The sequence below is a fragment of the Vombatus ursinus genome, unplaced genomic scaffold (genome assembly GCF_900497805.2).
Source record: "Vombatus ursinus unplaced genomic scaffold, bare-nosed wombat genome assembly UNPS02015255.1, whole genome shotgun sequence".
In the NCBI taxonomy this organism is placed as follows: Eukaryota; Metazoa; Chordata; class Mammalia; order Diprotodontia; family Vombatidae; genus Vombatus; species Vombatus ursinus.
Window position 1 is genome coordinate 29,606,882 of NW_020955033.1, and position 24,165 is coordinate 29,631,046.

General features: G+C 40.5%; 2 protein-coding genes across 4 annotated transcripts in view; one reads left to right on the plus strand and one right to left on the minus strand.

Moving 5' to 3' along the window:
- The window catches only part of LOC114031835 (EMILIN-2-like), a 62,592-nt gene extending 49,759 nt beyond the window's left edge, over nt 1–12,833 (plus strand). The window contains exons 5-8 of one of the 2 annotated variants that reach the window (XM_027846983.1): nt 3,856–4,281; nt 6,476–6,511; nt 7,342–7,470; nt 11,556–12,833. In XM_027846983.1, coding sequence (XP_027702784.1) covers nt 3,856–4,281; nt 6,476–6,511; nt 7,342–7,470; nt 11,556–11,893 — 929 coding nt within the window. In that variant the 3' untranslated portion in view covers nt 11,894–12,833. The remainder of the gene's footprint in view (nt 1–3,855; nt 4,282–6,475; nt 6,512–7,341; nt 7,471–11,555) is intronic. The other variant, XM_027846985.1, reaches the window with a different exon arrangement.
- A 2,362-nt stretch (nt 12,834–15,195) lies between these two features.
- Nucleotides 15,196–24,165, minus strand: part of LOC114031825 (phosphatidate phosphatase LPIN2) — a 106,638-nt gene continuing 97,668 nt past the window's right edge. For both annotated transcript variants that reach the window (XM_027846961.1, XM_027846960.1), the window contains exons 17-20: nt 23,822–23,974; nt 21,700–21,814; nt 20,350–20,453; nt 15,196–19,449 (exon numbers count right to left, since the gene is read on the minus strand). In XM_027846961.1, coding sequence (XP_027702762.1) covers nt 19,305–19,449; nt 20,350–20,453; nt 21,700–21,814; nt 23,822–23,974 — 517 coding nt within the window. In that variant the 3' untranslated portion in view covers nt 15,196–19,304. The remainder of the gene's footprint in view (nt 19,450–20,349; nt 20,454–21,699; nt 21,815–23,821; nt 23,975–24,165) is intronic.

A 24,165-nucleotide genomic window follows, 5' to 3' on the forward strand; every position in this document is an offset into this window, starting at 1 on the left:
GTGTGTGTGTGTGTGTGTGTGTGTGTGTGTGTGTGTGTGTGTGTGTGAGATACCTTTCTGTTAGGTTGTAAGCTTTCTGAGAGCAGGGACTGTGTTTTACTTAACTTTTGTGGAGAAGTGATGGATTATTACCTGATAGAGTGAATTCAATGATAATAAACTTATTAATTTGAAAAGGAAGGAACAAGGCTGAATTAGAGGAAAAAGCAGTAGAAATATGACCCAGTGGACTTTACGAACATAAATCAGACAGTTGAAGATGATACAAACTCTGGTCTCTGAGGTCAGAATTTGATTGCACTTGTCCAGAGGCCCTAGCTAAATAAGATGTACACACACTTTGAAGACGGGGTATGCAGGTCTGTGGGTCCATGACTGTCCAGTTGGCATTAAGGGCAGAACTAGTTATTTTTACCAGTCCTGTGGCCATTCAGGAACACCTTCCTGGAGTTTGGTTTCAAAATGGTATTCAAGGGAGGAAAGGGTGGCTCCTTCCTGGCCTGGTGGTGGTACTTGAATCCATTCTGAGTCTAAGAAAAAATGAATCAGGAGATTTTCCCATTTGAAATTCCCTCACTTAGGGATATGAGGACATAATTACACTGAAAGTAGAATGGACAAAGGAATGGCCCCATGGGAGCTGGCCATTTTTAATTTTTAAAAAGTTGTTTTTTCGGGCATTTTAAAGTGCATGTTCCAAAGCAGTTAAGCAACAACCATCTAAAAGAGTGGTTGTGACTGACAGTACATATATTCCAAATGTGTATTTATGTAATATTAACAGCAAGCAAGGATTTGCTTTATTGTAATTACTAGATACCAGCACTATCCATCATATTTAGCCTGAGTTTTACTGAAATTTAGCCTTGCCTCCATTTCCATGGTTGTATCCATTGTGTATATCATTCTTTCAGCCCTGATTTCTTCACTTTGCATCACTTCATCTAAGTCTTCCCATGTCTTTCTGTTTTTCTGAATTCTTCATAGTCATTGTCCCTTACTGCTCTGGAGCTTGCTGTTAAAGCAATAATAAGCTGTTCAGTTGAGCAATTAAAATGCTATGGAGTCCTCCATGAGTATCCATGCAGATATCCTGGGGTTAGGTTTTGGGTGACCCCTGATGAGTCTCTGGTTCATCACTTAGAACTGCTGGCAAACAGCTGCTACTTTTAAGGGAGAGAATTCTAAGACGCTTGAGGGAGCCAGCATTTGTTTATGTGACAAAAGTCTGGCATATTAAAGAAGATAACGTATTAATAAACTGCATGATTCCAAGCCAGCCATGTGTACTAGCACAGGCTTGCATCCTAAGGGAAAATAGGCCAACCTTCCAAAACTCAAACAGCAGGCAAGGAATCACTAAAATAAATGTGGGAACATTTCCCCTATGGTCATACTACACTAGTTCAGAACCTCAACCTCCAGGACTCTGTTAAACCTAAGTCACCTGGGAAAAGTGTAATTGTAGGCCATCTGGGACTTAACATTTTCTGGAATAGATGATGCTACTGTTAAGAATAGTCTGACAGTAAATAGGGCTAGGCGTGGTTAGTTCATTATTATTGAAGTCTAATTAGAAATATGTGGTTGCCCCTGCATTAAACAAGGCTTGTTGTCCCTAAAGTGTGTGTGTGTGTGTGTGTGTGTGTGGCAAAATGAGTCTTTGATCATGAACTCCTCCTACTATGCTGACCCTGTTCTCCTCCCAAGCTGATCCACATCCCCACACCTTTAGAAGTCTGCTATCTGGGCTGAAGGCAGTGATAGGATTGTGGAACTCTGCCTTAAGCAATGTTCAGTACTAAGCCCACTTGTGGATGTCACATTTTAGGAGAGTGACAAGCCAGAGTTCCTTCTGAAAAGGATGCCTCCAGAGAATGAGGGGTGTTAAAACTGAACTCTATAAGAATTATGTAAAGACACTGGAAAGTTTAGCCTGAAGAAAAAACTCAAGGGTGTGACTGGATAGCTGTCTTCAAATATTTGAAGACTGAAATGGATTTAAATTTTTTCCAAAGGTATAACTAGAACCAATCGATTGAAGTTATAGGGAGGCAGATTTCAGTTCAATATCAAGAAAAATGTCCTCATAATTAGAACTGCCCAAATAGGAAATGAGTTACCTTGGGCGGTAACGACAATGCTACTTATGGGTTTTCTGCTCAGCTGCCCACTGAAAATAGCTTCCATTATTGCAGGTCTTTCAGCAGAAAGTCTGAGCAGGATTTTCTAGGGGTGATTCATGTTTCAGGTAGGGGTCAGGGTAGGTAATCTTCTGAGGTCCTGTCTAGCTTTAGGAATCTGGTTTTTTTTTTTTTTGTTCCTTTGGTTCTGGCCATATCTTCAGAGCTCTGACTCATAATTAGTTTTCCAATACTCTTTTTCCATTTTAGGCTACCATCAGTCTCTTTTCATTTAATGTTTCAAAGGGTTGGTGTAAACATAAAACAAGGCGATGCATATGAAAATCCTTTGAAAGCTGGAAAGCTAAGTTCAAATATAAGGCTTCCCCCCCCCCCATTTTTATTTTTTATTGTTTGGTAAATCTCTCAGAGGGGTTAAAAATCTGGATCTCATGGAAGAATACCTAGTGGGAAAAGTAGCTCTACTGCTCTCAAAAAGGGTTTGTTTGTACAACAAAGATTCGGTGAATTTCTGCATTTAACCAAGCATTAAATAAAATGTAGACATATATCTATATCACTCTTACTAGAAAATTTCCGGCTGCGAGACTGATTTTTGTAGTGACACATTTGGCCTGCCAATGATCTGGGCCTGACAGATTCAGCCCCAGGGAGTGCCTATTACAGGTTCTCTACTGAGCTATCCATTGAAAATAGCCAGAGGAAGTCAGTGCCTTCATGGTGAGGCCAGGACTGAAGCATTTAAGGAGCTGGGTCAGGCTCAGAGGAGAGAGCGTCAATATTATAGAACACTGATTTTTAGAACTGAGTAGATGGCTAAGAAAATGAGAACAGATTATTATCATTTATAAAACTGGAAAGAGTGATTAGTTAGGCCAGAATTCCCCTAATTTTTTTTGTCTTTCATTTGGCTTTCTTCATGTCTCTGTCTTTTAGTCTTTGTTTTCTGTGAAAAGTGGACCCCAGTGCCTGTTCAGTATATTGAGACAATACTGTGATTTCCCATACTCCAGAGATAAGTTCTTCATACACACCATGTGTCCATGTCATGGAATCTGTAGCAACAGAGGCTTTGACAATGTGATAACAATGGAATGTTGGAAAGTTGAACACTTTGGGAAGATACTAAAACCCAGAGGGTATTGGCACAATGAATAGAGCACCAGCCAGGAGTCTGGAAGAAATGATTTCAAATCTGGCCTCAAATACTAGCTGTGTGACCCTGGGCAAGTCACTTAATGTTGCTTGCCTCAGTGTGCTCATCTGTAAAATGAGCTGAAGAAGGAAATGGCAGACCACTCCAGTATCTTTGCCAAGAAAACCCCAAGTGGGGTCACGAAGAGTCGGACATGACTAAAATGACTGACAATACAGTTATCAGGTACACTATGTTATTAAGAGAAGGCATTTACCAAATGACCTCTTCAAACACAGCCAGAGGTTGTCGACTAGACTTGGGGAACAGAGTTTCTTAGGCTGATGGGCCTTTTTGTCAGTCTCATATTGGAGGGATGTCAGCTATCTGACTTTGAAGGGTTTCAGTTTCTACCTTCTGAAGGATTTTAGTTTCTACTTTTTAGAAACAAACAAAACACAGTCATTTGTTTAAAAGCTATACTATTTCCGTTGTCTGTGTAAAGAAAACTGTGGTTAAACCATTTGCTGATCAACATTCCTAACCCTACCTCTTTCTACATTTCCCAATGCTTAGCAGAAGCCCCATCAGAAATACCCCAGCTCATACCACAACAACCAAGAAGCTCCCCTGATCCATCACAACCAGAAGTTCCTGAAGAATCATTACGCCCAAAGACACCCCAGCAGCTTCCAGAATCAAAAGGCCCCCTGCCTCCTAAGACTCCCGGGAAACCCTTCCATCCAGGAATACCTCAGCAGCCTTCACAGTCAAAGACTCCTCTACAGCCATTGCCCCCAGATCAGATTTCGCCCCATCCAGAGTTACCTGGGTGGACAGGTTTGCCCTTCCTACCAGGATCTACAGGGGTCATCATGGAGACTGGGGAAGCTGGGCCTCCTGGGAAAATGGTAATGTCAGGAAGAGGCTTGCCCAATGGTGTAGATGGCCAGGATAGTCGGTGGCCAATTCCAAGCTCCGAAGGATATGCTGGAGCCCCAGGTGAGTCATGAATTAAGTCTGAGTTCTAAACTATTCAGAGCAGAGTCTCTTTAACCTTTTTGTGTGTCCCACAGTCTGGTGAAGCCTAGGGACCGCAGCTCAGAATCATGTTTTAAATGCATAAAATGAAATACATTGGATTACAAAGGAAACCAATCCAGGTGAATAACCCCTAGTTTAGAGTTTTTGACCCATAGGATGTCAGTGGAAAGGGAACTGAGATCACCAGGTCCAATTTTCTGATTTGATAAACAAGGAAAATGAGGACCAGAGAGGTGAAAGCCTTAAGATACACGGTAGCTAAGTAGTGGAGGTGGGATGAGAATCTAGGTCTCCTGACCAGATATGGCCTCAGTCTCTTAATATAAATGGGAAATTCATGCTATTGGTTCCAAAAGGGACCAGGGAGAAAACAGTGCTGGAACACCATTGGGGAAGCAGTTCTAGGGAGACACTCTCCCATGGTGTCAGCAGCATCACTTTCTTGGGGAAAAGGAAACACATTCTTATCATTTTCTACATGAGAGTGGCAGGGAACATTAAACTGATTAGCTCAGGTATAGAAAAACTTAGGAACCATCAGAATGGAGAATCATATTTTTAAAAGATAAATGTTTATTAATGTAACAATAATCTTTTATTTTTGTATCACCAACAATCCCCTCTGTAACTTTTCCCCCTCCTAAAGAGTTATCCCTTATAACAGACATTTTTTAAAAAAGAGAAATAAGAGAAAAGAAATTCAGCAAAACCCATCAATCCATTGAAAAAAAAATCTGGCTATATATGCACCATTCCACAACTGGAGATCCTGCCTTCTGCAAAGCACTGGGGGAAGATGTCTGTTCATATCTCTTCTTAAGGACCAAGGTTGGTCTTTATATAATTTTATAATATTCTGCTTCTGTTATTTTGTGGTACAGTAGATAAAATGCTGGGCTTGGAGATAGGAAGACCTGAATTCAAGTCTGGCCTCAGACACTCACTAGCTGTGGCACTGTGTGTCCCTGGGCAAGTCACTTAACCTCTGTTTGTCTCAGTTTTCTCAACTGTAAGAAGGGGATAATAACAGTCATTGTGTACATTATTTTCCTGGTTTTGCCCACTTCTATCAGTTCATATAAATTTTTCAATGTTTCTTTGCTTTCATCATATATGTGAATTCTTACAGCACAAATAACATTCCATTATATTCATGTACCACCAATATGTTTATCCGTCTTCCAATTGATGGGTCCTTACATTGTTTCCATTTTTTTGCTACCATAAAAAGTGCTGCTATAAATATTTTGGTATATATAGAGCCTTTCTTTTAGTTGGTATTTTCCACCACTAATGGAGTCTCTGGTTCAAAGAGTATGGCTATTTTAGTCCCTTGATTTGCACAGTTCCAAATTGCTTTCCAAAATAGGCTTACCAATTCACAATTTTTCATTGGTGTGTTGGGGAGAACCAGTTTTTAAAAATTGTCACTAGACGGTAGTTTGTTTTAAAAGATCTTGACCCTGTGACCTTGGGCAAATCATTTATTTTCTGCCTCAGTTTCCTCAAATGTAAAATGGGGATAATAATAGCACCTACCTTCTAGGGTTGTTGTGAGGATCAAATGAGATAATATTTGTAAAGTATGGTGGTACAGAGGTGACCCCAGTTTTCCTCAGGTTATACTAGCAGAGCTGAGGCTTTATAGGTTCCTATGAAACTGGAAAGCCTTTGAAGATGGTTCTGTTAATGAACTGTGTATCTGTTATCTAAGGACCAGCCCAAGTTCAGATTGGTTCATCATCAGGTGATTTATTTATTTATTTTTTGGCTTTAGCAGCTCCTAAAGATAGTCTACTGAGGTGTGTGGTTTATGTCAGTCTAAGAAACCTACATCGATGACACCACAGGCCTTTTAAAGTATTATTATAGCTATTTTTGCCATCTCAGTCTCCCTCTGATAACTTTCTCATTATCAGTAGAACCCTGGAATCTAACTCTAAAAGTCCAAGAAAGTTGTTGAGAAGGCTGGGGTAGATGGAAGGCCATTATGCTGGGACTGAGACAAGCGTGTTTTGCTGTTAGTATGCATGTTTATTTAATCATAAAGATAAAAAACATTGTTGTTTCCATCAGTGACATGGCAGCCCAATATTATCAGTTAGTTATGTATTAGGATTTTGTGTAACATTTGACAATTTTTGTTTTGCAGGATACCCTAAACCACCACCTCCTGTGGAATCACAAGGTAACAGCGAGTGTCAGAGGCATATGTTTTATATATGTGTGTATATGTGTGTGTGTGTGGTGTGTGTGTGTGTGTGTGTATGTTATCCCATTAGATCCTCACAGCAGTCCTGTGCCTGGGGCACAGTCCTTTTCTGCTCAGCGTAAGTAGATAAAAGGAGTCTATTGCAGGTGGTGGTCAAACTTTGCTTCTCAACAGTATGGAATTAATTCCTGAAATAGAGAATTTTCCTTCATAAATCTTTCTGCCTCGCTTACGTCCCAGAGCCCGTATGTGCGTGAGTCTGCTACAAACCTGTCATGTTAAGACTTTAGGGGTCCCAGTCTGAGTCACGTTTTTCAATTGGATCTAGGCAGAACTGCCGTCCCAGAATCTACCTACTCAGATTTCTCAGCTCCCAAATTCTTGCCTTCAAAGGCATTCTGCAGCATGTGACACTAATCTGAGAATTCTCTAGGATACTGGTAGTGGGTGCTGTTTCAAGTTAGAAGAAAAGTGGTGCTACCCCCTAGAAACTCGCAAAATGGCTCTGTGAATAAGACAGAGAGAGTTGGAAGGGGTTTTCGACATCTAGTTCAATGTTGTTACTTTAACCTAAGAAACTAATGGGTCAGAATGGAGAAAATGACTTGCCCAGGGTCACAGGTACTAAGTGACCAGAGGCAGCTCTTTCTACTTTATTACCCTGTTCCCACCCCTGACCCTTACTCTCCATTCTCTCACCCCACCCTCCAGTCACCCCCAAACAGACAATGCAGCAGCCTGGGAATGGGAAGGAACACCCCAGCACCCAGAGCTCTGACAAATCAGTTTCATTTCCTCTGTTTTAGGGATTCCTACTGCCTCTCTGGTGTCATTTTCTGCTGGTCTGACTCAGAAACCTTTTCCGAGTGAAGCGGGTGTGGTCCTCTTCAATAAAGTGCTTGTGAATGATGGAGAATTTTACGACCCAAACACTGGTAAGCTTTTGTGGGAAATGGGAGTTGGGATGATGAGGCAGTATGAACACCTCTTGATTTCAGCCTCTTCTCACATGTTCTGTTCTATAGCCCTCCTGACCCCAAAGTGTTGGGAAACCCTCCAAATCCCCATAATATATTTGGGTTCATAAATCCCGAGATGGCATCCTGTCTGGGAGAGATTGGCAGCTCCATCAGGCGTGGACGCCAAGAACTCAAGCAGGTTGGGATTGCATAATTTGTGTTCTTCCCAACATTGCTGTTTTGAAAAAAGAAATTTTGCTCCATCTCACATACAGCAAAATATGATGTGCTTTAGGGGTCTGGAGACCAACATGCAATAACATTTTCTTGTTATGAGATCACCATACTCGTCCTCAGCATTCGCTAGTCAATAGAACCTCTCCTGGCACTGCTCTATATGCTCCTCCCACAGGCCCCTCATCCACAGGAATCACTAGAGCTTTCCTTGTTTATCTGGCACTCAATAAGCGTGCACCGTGTGCTGTGCTCTGTACCGGACACAAACAGACACTCTGCTCAGCTTCCCTTCCAATTCTGTGTATTATTCAACGAAAAGGAAAAAAAAAGATGGCAGGGAACCAAATTCTCTTCTTAATGGGGGTGGGAACTCTGCATGTTGTATGCCGTCAACATAACTTTAGACAAGAATCACTTTGACTTGGTGTTTTGGACTAAACCAGCATTATCCTCATCCTCCTGGGTGTGCAGTGAAACAATAGGAGGGACATTATCGGCTTCCTTTAGGTGGAAACAGCCTGCCTTCTGATTCTAAGCCCTATGGCCTTGGGCTCCCAGGGCCATCCTGGACTTCTTACTATTCCTGAACTCCTAGGCTTTCCTACCCATGGTGTGGAGCCTGCTGAGCTCAGGTAAAATCAAGGGAATTCATTCTTATAGTCCCTCTAATCAATTAATATTAGTACTTCTTTCACCTGGGAGAGTAGGCGCAACAGAAGAATGGAAGAAAATAAACTGAAAACATTAGGGAGCAATTAAAAAAATATACAAGAAGGAGGTATTGACAGCAAGACTAGGGAGGACTTAAAAAAAATCAGAAAAAGCCATTTTCTGAAAGAATCACCTGGGGAGCAGAAGGTCCTAGACTTGATTGTAAGGTCTAGGGAAGGACAGGCGATAACAGCCTAACAAACATCTATCAAGTATCTATGTGATGAAAAACCAAACCAAACCGTGCTGGGTACTACAAGAGATACCTAAGCTTTGTATTTCCTATTTGTTCATGTTTAAATAAAGCTATTTGCATATACTTTAAGATCCTCCAAAGGCCCACTTTTGTCCAGACAGCTTTTCCAATTTCTTTATCAAGGGTTAGCAACTTGATTGGGACTGTGGAAGTATAAATTTTGCATCAGTGCTTCCCAGAGAGTGACCTACATTCCAGTGAGAATAACTTACAGAGTATGGTAAGATTTAAAAAGTGCTTTCTTTTCAATGAACCAGTCAACCACCATTTAGGAAACATTTGTGTTAAGCACTGTGCTCTGTGCTGAGGATACAAAAAGAAAAGCAAAAGGCCCCACTGTCAAAGTGTTTACCTCCTAATGCATGAAAAATAACATGTATATAAACTAATAATAATAATGATGGCTAACACTTATATGGTGCTTCCTATGTGCCAGGCACTGTGCTAAGCACTTTAGTTTTTTTTTTTTTATTTGATCCTCACAACAACTCTGGGAGTTAGGTGCTATTATTATCCCCATTTTGCACATGAGAAAACTGAGGCAGACAGGTTAAGTGATTTGCCCAGGGTTACACAGATAAGTGTCTGAGACCAGATTTCAATTTGGGTTTCTTGATTCCAGGCCCAGCACTCTATCCACTGCACCATCTAGCTGCCTTAGTTTAGGTGTATGTATGTATATAGAAGATATATACAGAGTAAATGAAAAACATTAGCAGCTGAGAGTACCCCATGCAAGGTAGAGTGGAGGGAGAGCATTAAAAGCATGGAAATAAATATATTCTTTCTCTTTCCAACTGCTTGTACCCTTGTCCTTTCTTTCCTCCCCCAATATTGCTTTCAAGGATACACAGGTCCCCTTCCACCCCAGGAGGCCTTTCCTCCCTCCCTCTAGGCTACATTTACCTCATCTTTTCCTGAACCTAATTCCTTGGTCAATAATAATCATCTGGCCTTGAGCCACATGCTGCCTAGCATTGGAACTTAACTGTTTCACCCGTCTGATTTGTCTTCCCAAGTCAGGCTTTTTCCCTTCCGTTGGGAAACCCCTCTGTGCTTACCCCATCTAGGCTATGTGCATAGTGGGTGATCAGTAACTATTTACTGAATGAATTGCTGTAACTGCATAATGATGCAGCTCTCCTATGGGCAAATGATCCTGTAGGCAAAATTAAGCCCCTGCTCTGAGAAACTTTCATCATCATCATAGATGTGGTCCATCAGTGCACCGGTTGATATGGTGCTTATGGGTGAACTGGTCTTGATGTGCCTTGGGAATTAGACCAGAAGAGGTTTTTTTTTTTCTTTCTGGTGAGGCAATCAGGGTTAAGTGACTTGCCCAAGGTCACACATCTAGTAAATGTCAAGTATCTGAGGTTGGATTTAAATTCAGATCCTCCTGACTCCAAGGCCAGAGCTCTATCCACTGCGCCACCTAGCTACCCCCAGAAGAGGTCTTAAGAACTTTTTTTCTTAGGACTCCTAAAGGTGGCGTTGGGCTAATCACCCTTTTCTGAGTACCTTACCCTGATTCCTAGATCCTAGTAGATGGGAAGGCCAAGGCACCTTTAAGCTCACCCTGCTCTCTGTAGTTATTACTTCTCTTGGCCAAGGCCAACAGTCACCACTGAAGCAGTTGGATTTCCTCGGACCCTGATGGAGAGTGGTAGTTCAACCTCTTGGGCCTGGACTTGAATTTATACTTGCCTTACAAGAGCTTGAGGAAAAAATGCTCTTGGGTTCACAAAATTTGCATGTTTTCCTATTCTTTAAACTCTCCCTTTGTCCCCTGCCACCTCTTTTCCACACCCTTCCTTCTATGCTTTGTGCAGATGGGCTCTGGTTTAGAGTCCAGGATAGGCCAGCAGCTTACCAGAAAGCAGTTAGATGAACAAAAATCAACAGGGTGCACGGTGGGTACTAAAACCCTGTAGCATAGTCACCGATACTGACCTCCAAACATTTGGGAGTCAGATATTTTTCAGGAAAAAATGCCAAATGCGTGATCTCATCAGGTTTCTTGTTCACCAACTTTTTTCTTGGTGCTTTGTGGAACGTCTTGTGCTTTCTCTAGGTTCCTCCTTCTAAGGAAGTTGTCTTGCTCGTTTCTTGGTATTTTTGCACAGCAATGTAGGAAATAACAGCAGCAGCCTTTCCAAGAGATGCAGATTAGGAATTTGGCTCTTTGGGTGTTTCCAGCATAAGTCTCTATAAAGAGTCGTGGGACCTAACAGGGTGGGGGACCTAATGGTGTGGCCTCAAGGCCACAGGTTCCCCATCCCTGGCCTAACCAACTGCAAAAAAAACTTTTGAAATAGCATAAAAGAGGAAATGAGATTTGAGCATATTGTTTTCCATGAAACAGTCAGGATAGTGTCAGTATCTGAAACGGGCCCAGTGCCTATGTAGTATAGGGGAGACCAAGGCCATGGAACGAATAAAACTGGTGAAAAATATCTGTCCTCCTCCTAAGAAGCCTCAGGAGCTGTGTTTAAGGGGAAAGTTTATCCTGGTGATTTGATGCTGTTCTATTGGAATTTCATGCCCTAATTATGCAACCTCCCTGATGGGCCCCAGCAGCTGGAAACCCTGTGTGTGGATTCGTACTTGTTTGTTCTTCTTAACATTGTTACAATTAGAAGACAAAGATCCACACAAAGAAGAATGACTTATTGTAAGAAGATACATACCAGGACTGGGGTAGGTGGAGAGGGAGACAGAGAGAGAGAGAGAGAGAGAAAAAGAGAGAGAGAGAGAGAGAGACATAAGTAGGGACCCAAACTTTTGTCTGCTAGCTCATCACTTTTAAATGAAAAGGGTTTTTGTTTGTATTAACTGAACATCTGTCTCCTCCTAGGGATCTTTACTGCCCCATATGATGGTCGATACCTGATCACTGCCATCCTTACTCCTGAGAGAGATGAGTATGTTGAAGCTGTCTTGTCTGTCTCTAATGCCAGCGTAGCCCAGCTGCACACAGCTGGATACAGAAGAGAACTCTTGGAATATCACAAACCCCCAGGGGGATTACATACCTGTGGTGGAACTGGGACTTTTCATCTCATTGTACACTTGAAAGCAGGAGATGAAGTGAACATTGTGGTGACTGGGGGCAGGTTGGCCCACACAGACTTTGATGAGATGTACTCCACATTTAGTGGGGTTTTCCTCTATCCTTTCCTTTCTCACATCTAGACTGGCTTAGAACCTCAAGGAAAGGGTAAAGATAGTTGTAATAAACTCTGAAGCTTTAATATATTCAGTTGATGTATGTAATTGTAATGTGTCTTTCATGACCCCATGCCCCTTTTCCCTGCCTTTATAAATAGAGTTCAGATTTTTAAGACCTCCACCTCTGGTTTCAAAGCCAGACAACACAAGAGGTCTCACACACACACACACACACACACACAGAGTCACTAACTCTCACACTTATCTTTTTCATTCCTCCCACCAAGCAACTTGAAAATCTGTGTTATTTATCTGTCATGTTTATGACTCAGAATCGCATCCTCCCTGATTCCAAAGCATTTGCCCTCAGTTATATCCATCAGACCTTCTTGCATCTCCCTAGCTCAGACTCCTGAGTCTTTTCAGACTGCTGGAGATAGGAACTGCCAACGTGATGGTAGATGGAGTGCTTCCTCCTGAGAGAGAAAGAACAGCTGCTGTTGGCTTCCAAGGCTCTTCTTATCGTGGGGAAGCTGGTGTCAGACTACAGGCTTTGAGAGTTAAGTTAATGACTATGCTAATTTCTTCCAAAGAGCAGAACCAGAGGGACAGAGGGGAGGGTGTGCCCCTCTGGTCATGTCATAACATTGATGCCTTTGATCTATAGCACAAAAGGGGAAAAGTTTAAACACTGAAGTGTCTATATGTGATGCCATCAGAGGAACAGGACTCCTGGGGTTTTTGAAATTCTTCTTACAACTTCCACTTGAAACCATGTGACTCTGGACCCAAGTCGCCCTGCTCCTCTCTTCTGGGCTTGTTTCCCCCTGAGTGTGGGGAATAACCAAAGACTCGATGTGTTTGTAAAGCCAGCTGGGCTCCTCAGATGACATGTACATTGTTGAGTGCAAAGACAAGGAGTACCAGTAATAAAAAAAGGTCAAAATCACGTGATGGTAACTTCCTCAAGTTTGGTGTGTCCTTTTTGGATGGGGTGGGGCTTCAAAGAAGGGGGAAGAGCTGAGGGGGGCCAAGGAGGGGGAGAGGAAAGACAGATATGTTGGATCCTTCACAGCCTGTGGAAGCTAAAAAGGAGGTAACTTTAAATATCTGAACTGTAAACTTAAAAAAAAACAAACCAAGCTGTGTACTTGCCTTTTTGGGTGTGTAAATGCAGACCAGATGTGAACGGACTGAAATACCCCCACATGATCCCTGCAGCTAAAGGGAAGAGCGCCTCTAAGGGGACATTTTAAATTTATATTTAATCAACAGCTTGCCCAAGCTGATGAGATCCAACGCTCATTACTTCACTGCACAGTTCAGTAATAGGCACTGGTTTAAAAGCACTCTGGTTTCCAAGCAACAAAAGGCTCAACATAAAACTTATCACATCTTTCTTACAAGCTGAGGTCATCTTGAGAAATACTGAATACTAATATATTTTGGTTAATATTAACTCAAATGACAATAATAGTTTACATTTACGCAGCACTTATTAATCTGCCAGGTATTCAGCTAAGCACTTTACAAATATCATCTCATTTGGTCGTCACAAAAACCTCAGAGGTAGGAGCATTCCTCCAAATAAACTTGGCCTCAGGTTTTCTCATCTGATAAGGCAAAAGCTGCCATCCTGTGATGTGGATGCTTTTGTCTCAAGGAATGTAATTAACATTTTAATTTCAGGGGGTTCAATAGTCAAAGATGGTTTCATTTGTCTTTTTCTCCACTCTGATTCTTAGTTCTGGGTCACTCACTTTGTATTCTCATGGCATACACCAGACTTACATCTTACTTTGGTATCTGTAAGTCCCTGAAGGAGAAGAGATGTAGCTCCAAGGACAAGAAATTTTTTTTGTACTTGGAATTTTTAAGCTCTGCCCAGAAGGGTAGGAAGGCATGCAGCCCAGAGAGAGCAATTTCAGTTTACTGGCTACAAAGCTAGGGGATTGACTAAAGGTAGCTTGTCACATTACTGTCGGCTGTCTTGAAAATGACTCATAGAAACAAAAAACCAGTGTAATAAAGACTACTTAGGGAAACCCTGTTCACAAGCAAGTCTCCTTTCTCTAACACACACCCCACTGTGAAGAGAGCTTGCTCAACACTGAAAAAGGAAAATGCAGAAAGCATGGACCAGGCAGATATTGCCTGCTTTTGCTACAGGATCCTGTGCAGGAAGTACCCAAGTGCCTTCTGATGTTGGCACATCCTCTTCAAGGAAGGATGCATTTTCGCCCTTTGGGACCAAAGCAGGCAAGCCAAAAAAAAAAAAAATTAGATACAGACACCCAATGCATATAACATGCGTGTGTGTATATCAATAAATTAAACATTTAAGAAGCACCTACTATTTGCCAAGCACTATACACAGACACACACATTTCCCTACATGGTCACACAAAAACTTCAAACAACAGGTCTGGTTGGAATTAGCATTTAGTCGCCCACAACTTAGAGGAGTGGTGGAAACTGCTACTTGAATAGCTTAAAGGTTTTGTGGGCAAAGGCATTTCCTCTTGAATGACTCTCCCACAAATTGCTCATTAAACCTGTCTATTTCCAATTTGAGCTCATCTTTTCTATACCCAACTAATTGGCTCCCACAGTTCCGTTAGGTTTCCCAGATCTTCCACTCAGTTCCACCTCCACATCAGCACTGAATTCAAGTTCAATGTAAAAAGTTGTTTTCATGGCTTAACTTTGTAACATAACAGGTATGGAATGAATACTCACTGATGAGGGTAGAGCTTAAACATCCACTCACAGTAAGGGTTAAGAGAGCTCAGGAATGAAACAGAATTCAAATAACACATAGAAAGTGGTTGATGGGATAAGTTTACTTTGAAGAAAAAAATGTCAATTTTCCTTTGAAAACTGATTGGTAGACTGGGTTTAATATCTAATGTATACCAATGTTGGCCAATTTCATGAAACTGACAAATTGGATAGAGCTCTAAGAGTTCTGAACATTATGTGCAGAGAGAAACACTGAAAGAGAGAGGGACAGGAGGTGAAGGCAATTTTGCTAACACTAGTCAGAAAACAATAGAAATTGCATATGTATGAATGAATCATTCCTTGGCTGAATCCACAAAGCAGGAGAGACTGGTTCCTGCTGGCATGTACTAACTTTGGGAAACACATTTTAAAAAATAACCACCAAAGAAGAAGTCCCCTTTTGTAAATAAATCTGTCTACAAAGACTGGAATGCTAATTTATGGAAATGATCAATTTCACTTGAACAGTTTGCTTTTCTGGCAAGAGCTCAGAGACATCTTGATGGGGCGAATATCCTTGAAAAGAAGAAACAGTCGATGTATTTAGTTTACATTTGTTTATTATCAGAACAATTTGTTTTGAACATCAAACATTGCACCAAAATGTGAGCCATTTACCCCAAGATAATGCAGTCTCTTTACCAAACCCAAAGTATCCTGCTGATGCTCAGATTCATTTTAGACAACTTAAAAAAACTCATTAGTGTCTTTGCTGTCTAGCAATCAAATACTTCATCATAATCTCAACTTCATTAACTGAAAGCACTGAAAAGTCCCCTCTTTTCATACACCTTCAAAACAAACCAACAATAATAGTTTTCATCTTGCTTCTAAGAAAAATTAAGTTTTGAACCAGTTTCACCCAACAAAGCAGAACTGAACACAGGAAACTCAAAGCTTCACAGAGCAAAATATATCACTTCAAAACTGATAACATTTCTTGAATAGTTACACTTTCATCATCTTTCATAAGAGAAGGAATTTGCTTTATAAGGTATTTGTTTTGTTTTTAATTTTAAGTGCACCTTTCCTATAGGACTCTTCAAGGGCCCTTGAAGATGCAATGAGGCTTAGACTTCAGTGGCTGGACCAATAGCCCAGACTTTTCCGTTGAATTAGCTATGTCTTCTGAAGCTCCATACAAATTAGCAGGTGTCACTTTAGGGCATCTGAACAGCAAGAGATTTTCCCCCCAGTTGAAAACTATGGAAATAGAACATCTAAACACAGTAAAAGGATTTGAAAGGGCTAAATCTGCATGCTCTGGGACCACCATACCTGTACTTCTATGACAGTCTGATCAACAATGGACAAATCTTACATTCTGCAGAAGTACAAGTTCAAAGTACGTGGATATAAAAGCAATTGGTAAAGTTAATAAGACTGATTTTATTGTTTTTAAAGGTAATTCAAGCTATTGAATCACTGGAGATAAGGAAGGCGTGCAATAAAATAAGACTGATCAAATATGCACTCCAACATTCCTTAATATCTCCCATTACTGCTGAAACACACAGCTTCTCACATGACTTCAAATAAATGGGAATAACATATCTTCATTAACACACCATCTTAAGGGTTGGTGTACAAACACACTGAATTTTCACCTCTTTCACAGAAAGAACAAAAGTCATTTGTACCAAATGGCAATGGGATTTTAGCACAAACTTAATACTTGAATAACACTATCATCAGAGCAAATCACCTACTTCCAGTAAGAGAGACTTTTTTTAAATAAGGAAAGAGAATTACCTGTTAATTAGCATACATAGAGCCACTGAATTAAGACTGCAGCACAAAGCAATGAGTGGGCCATTAAAGCCCATTTCTTATGGACACTAACACAAAAGGGTAGTCACAGCAATCACATAGAGGTAAGAATCCAGTTCCTAGGCTGGATCCAAAAAAGGCCTATATGTGTCCAACGAGAAGACTGTTCATTAAAGAGAAATAAAACCATCAAACTCCTAAAAGGCTGTGTCTCCTTTGAAGGAGGACTTAAGAAGGGGTGGGTGTATTCAGAAATGTTTTGTACCTCATGTATAAAAAAGCCCAAAACACCCTTACATCTGGAGGTTAGGTGAGTAGAGCTCACAAGCATGAGCTTTATAGATGACATGCTACTGGCACTTATGAAAATAAAGTTATCTATCTATCTATCTATCTATATATGCATGTGTATGTATATATATATGTATGCATGCATATACATACATACATATATGCACACACACACCCCACTATGATTTTAATTCACTAAATAGGTAGAATTTCATAAATATAATCTACTTTCTCTAACTTAATATGGATAAATACTTCAATTAGCTCACCTAAACAATTTGTCATTCTGAAACATTGAAGGTGAGGTTTTACTTAGAGACTTTTTTGCCCCTTATTTGGGTACACTTGACTCTTGAGTTTTGCCACTAAAAATCATTCAAGGCATTTCAAGTTTTTCCCCTTGCATCTGAAGTGTGCTCCACATCCACACAAATCAACCAGGGTGGATAGCTAAGACATAAAGACAATTCCCAGTCATTCTGACCTGGAGGACTGACCCTATCACTCCTTATCTCTCTAACCCATTTCTAGATCAGTATTTTCACAGTATGGGAAAGGCAGGTCAAAACTGAGAATGCTTATCATTCAAAACAGCTCCTGGAAAGAACTAAGAATAACAGAAAAATCAATTGGAATGAAGTTTTATTATCCTAAGTGGTTCCCATTTTGTGCCATTGCCATCTCAGTTCAGAGTGTTTTTCAGCGACTGGGCTATGAACCTACCTATATAACACAGTCCACTCCAAACTTCTCTACTAATTTTCTAGAATAGACACTGAAGGAAGTCCCCAAAAGAGATGTCACTCTTGCCTATCCATCGATGAGTGTCCAATCTGGATTCTGAAAAATAACCTAGAGTACAAAACTTTTGAATTTGTTTGTAACAGAGTGCCATCCATTTGGATATGCAGATCACTGGTGGCAAGAGATACTATAGCAACTATCTGCAATTTTCAATTAAACTGGGAAATCTAGTTATTGATTTTAAGTCTGCAAATTTCATTTCTCTATCTTCACTATAGATACTGCCAATAAAACCATTTTGTGCTCCCCACCTTTCTATCAATGGAATACACTCCTAATCTGCTGATTAGTCTGATTTGTCTGTACTGAACCTAGACTTGCAACAATGCAAACATGAGGACTTTCAATGATTGTCCTGGAGCTTTTTCTCAGGGACCGATAATCCACAGTGAGACCCTCCCCGCCTCCCCCCCATCCCCCAAAATACCCACCTCTCAGCTTCTCTTGGCTTTGTCATGAGACTATATTAAAATGCCCAACTGAACACTGCTAATCTTTGCAATCTAACCATGAAGGGAGGCCCAGAGTGGCCAACAGAAGAGCTCTACATTAACAAGTCTGGTCAACATAATTTTGGAAACCTTATCCCCAAGAGAATTAGCCTTCTTAAGTGAATGCCAACTGTGATCCAGAAACAACTCACCCCAGGTAAGAGATCACCTGACATGAACATGCTTGCCTGTTTTTCCTGAGAACATGCTGCTAATTGGGAAGAGAAAGTATGGCCAACAAGTGCCAACTGGAATTCTGAGAATGTACTTATAGGTACTTCTGGAACTGTGTGCACTTACATGTGATTTACTGGCCCACAAACTCTACTGAGATTCCCATTATTTGAAATTTATGGTGTAAAACAAATAAGCACAGGTGTGAGTTGTCTCTCTTGACTAAGTCTGAGCTGGAACAACAAAAAGGCCTTACCCTAGGGCAATTACAGGAAAGAAAAATAAAATTCAAGAAAGCTTTTCCCTAAAAGCTCACAATGCTTTAACATAAGAAAACACTTCTTACATTAAGGCTCAAATAAGACTTGCTTATTTAAAGGGGGTTGTATATGTGTGGGAGTGGTTGTGGAACAGGAGGAGAGAGGATGTCATTATATGATTAAGTAATGGGGGTCTGGTTAATGAGTGCCAATATTGCTGTACATATGATAAAACATATTTGTACATCTAAGCAGCTATTCTTTCATATTTTCCGAGTAAGGTTTTTAAGAACAGATATATACAGATTTTGTACCTACATTATCAATTGGCCCTGTAACAGTTAACCGAACAACTAATCCTCTGAAAATACCCTGGTAATACACGGAAACACTAAATCCAAAGTGCCTGGTTGGGGACTACTACCAATCTACCTTCCATAACTTTTTGGTGAACTTTTTTTTTTTTTTGGCTTCTCCTTTCCACCTTCTAATTTTAGCAATTAAAAGGGGAAAAAAAAGAAAAAACAAAACCAAAACAAACCACCAAATACAAAAGGATTGCAACAAGAGAAGCATAGGACTACAAACTTAAGGCTAATGCTTCATCTTCACTCTACCTTCTGGTACCATAGGCTCTGGCAGCGTTAAGTTCCAGATACAATCAATCCCCAAGTCAAGCCAGGAGAGTGAAGCTAAAAAGGCTGCTGTGCCTTTCACTGCTCTGGATGGATGGTTTGTGCCTCAATGCCTACGGATCTATGGTAAGATGAATGTGCCCTCACTTCAGAAGTGCTTTTCACTCTTCACAACGAGCCTGAAAATCTGAAGAGCAGACCCCTTTTCCCGAAGTGGTGACAACATTCAAGCCAGGTCATCCATGTTCACCGTAGGGATTGGGTCTCGCCAGTAGCAAAAGGAACTGAACTCTGGGCATGAAAAAGCAGAATTCTGTTCTTTGTTGAGGAGTGGGAACACGTGTTCTACAAGTTCACTCAGCCTGTGATACCTAGATGAGAAGGGGTGGGGGGAGGTAGGGTGGGGAAGAAATACAGAAGTCAGACCTTTAAAGCTGAGCAAGAGACAGAAAGTCAGAGATTATCCTTGAAAAAGAAATTCAATCTCCCAACTCTGGGCATTTTTGCTGGCTGTCCCCTAAACCTAGAATGCTTTCCCTCCTCACCTCTGCCTCTTGGCTTCCTTGAATTTCCAGCTAACATCTCACCTTCTACAGGAAAGCTTTCCTAATATGCGTCTAGTGCCTTCCCTCTGCTGACTACGTCCATTTCCCCCTGCATAAAACTTGTTGTATATAGTTGCACATAGTTTGCATATTGTCTGTGAGCTCATTAGACTGTGAATTTTTTGAGAACAAGGGCTGTCTTTTGCCTTTCTTTGTAACCCTAATGCTTAGGACAGTGTCTAACACATAGTAATGCTTAATAAATGCGTAGTAACTGACTATATATCTTAGATCCCTTAAATATGTAGGAGGAAAAAACCATACATCTAGCCCCCATCTAACAAACTGAATTTATTAATGTCCAGGTCAGTTAAATTTCATTTTAAAAGTTTGGTTTATTGTGTGGTTTTTTTTTTTTTTTTGGCTAGGCAATGGGGTTAAGTGACTTGCCCAGGTTCACACAGCTAGTAAGTTTTATGTGTCTGAGCCTAAACTTGAACTCAGGTTCTCCTGACTACAGGGCCGATATTCTTTCCAAAGGCTGCCCCCTATTCAGGGTTTCTTGTGAGGCAGGGGAGACAAAAATCTAGGCAAAGAGAAAGGTCTCCCCAAGTTCAGACTGGCATCTTAGTTCAGCAGGGACCTATCAGTTAAGGTTTTGTACTTTGTTTCCAACCCACACTCCCTGCAACTGTGCACTGTAACGAGAAATGGAAATGCTCTTACGATGACTTGTTCCCTTTGGTCCGTTCCTGTATTAATTCTCCTTTGGGATTCACTGTGAATATTCTACAATCTGGGACCCCAACTTGTGTGTAGGCATACACATCCTGCAGAAAAACATCAACAACAGGGAAAGAGGAAATTGCTAAGCACCTTTCAAGTTCCTTAGGACAGGCAAGCACTAGGCAAGTAAGAGGCCATTTAAGGAAAACACAAGGGCCTGGGCACACGTCAGCTTTGCCATTGTGCCTGAGCTTCAAAGCAATAGGCAAACCCAATAGTGACACAAGATAAAAAGGGACCCTTGGGTGTTGGAGTTGGATGGGGGGAGTCTGGCAGGAAAGGAGGCAGCATTGCCAACTAGACACTAGGAACCAGCTCTTGCACCATGACTGAGCTCAAGAAATAATTATGAATTGCTATAATTTGGGACTACTAAGCTGCTGGTCCCTGCCCACACCCCCCAGTGACCTTGTATTTATATTTTATAATATTTTTATGTCCATACATATACACATAAAGACATCGTCTCTGTGACAGATGTCAAGCTCCTTTAGGGCAGAGACTGATTCACTTTTATCCCTTACTTGTAGCACAATGCCTGGAATATAGTAGATACTTGATAAATGCTCACTGATTAAATGTGGTCAAGGGTCACAGGGTCATGCAATGTTAAAACTGGAAGGAAAGTTAGAAAACATCCAGTATAAACTCCTAGTTTTACAGTTGAGGAAAATTGTCTCCAGATTTGAAGTGACTTGGTTAAGATCATGCAGCTAATAAGTAGTATAACCATGACTTTCCACTTTTCAGTGCTCTTTCCAACTCCACCTGTAAGGCCCTGGTACTAGTTAATTCAGAGCTAAACATTTGCACAGAGGGAAAAAATCCACGTGGAAAAGGCAGAAAAATCCTAAAGGCAAAGAAAAACATGTCTTTGGTTTTCATTAAAAGTTCCAAAGCAGATAGACCTCACCGGTTCCCAATTACCATGGGAATGCTAAAAAAGCTAAAATTTTTACTGTCTCTCCTAGGCAATTTTACAGTAGATCTTTACATTTCAGTAGAATGTAAGCTCTCAGAGAACAAAGAATTTTTTGTTTTCCTCTTTGTAGCCTAATCACCTACTCTTACACTCAGTAGGTGCTTATTAGAAGTTTGTAGAATTAGATTGAATCTAACATGATCACTCTTATAGCAGGAGAGAGATTCATTTTGATTAGACACTTAGTGGACTTGGAAAATTCTGGCATAGTAAATTTCCTAAAAGAAAACAAATGATAAGAATAATTTCGTTAGATTTTCAACCAAACAGATTGGAACCCATTACACAGAGAGGTGGTATAAACTTACATTTGGTCGATTTCCAAAAGCAGCATAGAATGGTTCTTTACTCGGAGCAAACAAATTCTTGATATCATTCAAACACTCAATTTTGAACTTTTCAGGTTTCTTCTCTATCACTTCCCTAGAAGAAAATAGGAACATAATCAAGGAATGCCAGATGATAACCTCTCCTAATGTTACGTTTTTGACATGGTTCAGTGTTCCATTTGACCTTTTTAAAGGAAGTCTCACTTCCTAATCTTTAGAATTATCTTCAATAAAGGTCTTATCTTTCACTGTGTCAAAAACTTTGTTGATACTTTGATGGATCACCAATGTGGTTACTTCACTGCAATGATGCAAACTGTAACCCACTTAGACGATCTCCTCTGCTGTGGCTCTTGTCCATGTTATCTCATAAATCCTCCAGAGGGTGTTTCCACCTAACATGCTTTCCTTTGACTCTCTTTTAACATTTCATGGATACCATTGGAGCATAAGGTCTGCCAAATGTACTCTCCAGGAAAAATGATGATAGTAATAATCATAACTAACATTTATAAAGTGCTTTATGGCATGCAAAGAACATTACCTCCATGATCTCATTTATCTTCACAACAACCCCGTGAGGGAGAATTTAAGCTGACTGCCCTCACTACTTTTTGGTCCAACAGAATGTAAATTGCTTTAGTAGGAACTGTTTTTCATCTTGTCTTTGTAGACCCAACACCTAGCACAACCAGTGCCTTGAATACACAGTAGTGTTTTAATAAATGCTTGCTGAATGAATTTATTCTATTCCCTGATATCAGAAATTAGTTTAAAAGCGTAACCAAAGTATACTGAGTCAAGAAATTCAATGGGTATGTATGTATTATGTATGTATGTATATACACAGACAACACACATACACACATGCGGATTATATGGTCAGAAAATCATTGATTTACTGATGAAAGATATCTTAAGAGATCATCCTGTCCAACTCTCTCATTTCACAGATTAGGAAACAGAGTCCGCTGTGACTTGGCCACAGGTCCTACAGGGACAGGGACAGGAGCTGAGCTGGAATTCAAATCCAGTTCCTCTTTCCACATATCTAGCATTTTGTTCCCCCAGCGTACCATGTTCAGACACTGTTTCCCAGTTTTCCCATGTTCACTTAGTCAGTTTTTCAAATTCCTGCCTTTGAAGCACTCATTGATTCTTATTTCCTCCATTATTCTTACTCCTTCCCAGATAAGTGATAATTTTTTTTTCTGAAATTACACTAATCTGGTGTCAGGAGAGAGAGGTATGAGGTCAAGTCAGTCAGCCAACAAGTATTCATTAAGCACTTACTATATATGCCAGACACTTTGTTAAGTGCCAGGGATAAAAGGAAAAGGAAAAACCTGGTCTCTGCCCTCAAGAAGCTCACATTCTAACAGAGAAGAGACAACATGCAAACCACAATGTGCATATATGTACAGGGTATATGGGAAAAAGTAAGAAGCGATTAAATTGATATTTTCTTATGTGATTACTTACTTTGATATAAACATAAGACCAATATTTAATTTAGACTAATCTTGAGAATACCCCAAAGAAACCAAAGAACTAAGACAGAAATAAAATTTCTGAAAACAAAAACAAGATACTGAACTAGTACATCTAAGTTTTCTATTTTTATTACAGTGTTTCTCTTCTAATCCCTTCACTGAAGTGCCATTCTGATGCTTCACTCTTGCATGGAGATGAACCTTGCCTCTTGAAGTCTATGCCCTTAAATGCCAAGGTCCTACTGAGCAGGAAAGATTCTGAGAATAGGCAGTGTAACTGATTGACTGACTGTTCTCTGATGACTAACCTAACTATATTTGGACAGGAGATTATGAACTTTTTTTGGGGGGACGGTTGTGTAAGGGGGGAGTGAGTCATGGCAATTCTTGAAGACTTCACAAAGTTATAGAGGGGCTGCAATCTGCTATGATGGAAAGAATACCCATAGTAATGAACAAATCTCTGATGTTATTCTCAGTCACACATTACTACCATGAGCTACTGCCACCTTAGAAAGACTGTTCTACCCCACCACCATCCCCAATTAACCAACCAACCATACACACACTCACAGACAGAAAAATGTTCCATTTACTAACACACATACCTATGAAAAGCAGAGAACAAGCTGCTAGGAGACAACATCAAAGGCCCCCTAGGAAGGATAGTTCCTTTGTCATTGACCCAGTGCAGGTACCCTCGTGTCATGTCTGCCATTCCAATGGCCCGAGCTGAGCAATACAGAAATTTGTACCCGTTCCTAAAAAAGAGCACACATTTTCCAGTAAGAAATGGGTAATACCAATGTCCCCTAAAGGCAGCTATCTAGAATGCTGAATATCGTAGAAATACAAAATTAGTTATAAACCAAACCATTTAAACATAAGCTATAACCTAATGAAGCTCTTTCTTCCTAATGACTCACTAAGAGAATCAGATTCTACAGCTTAG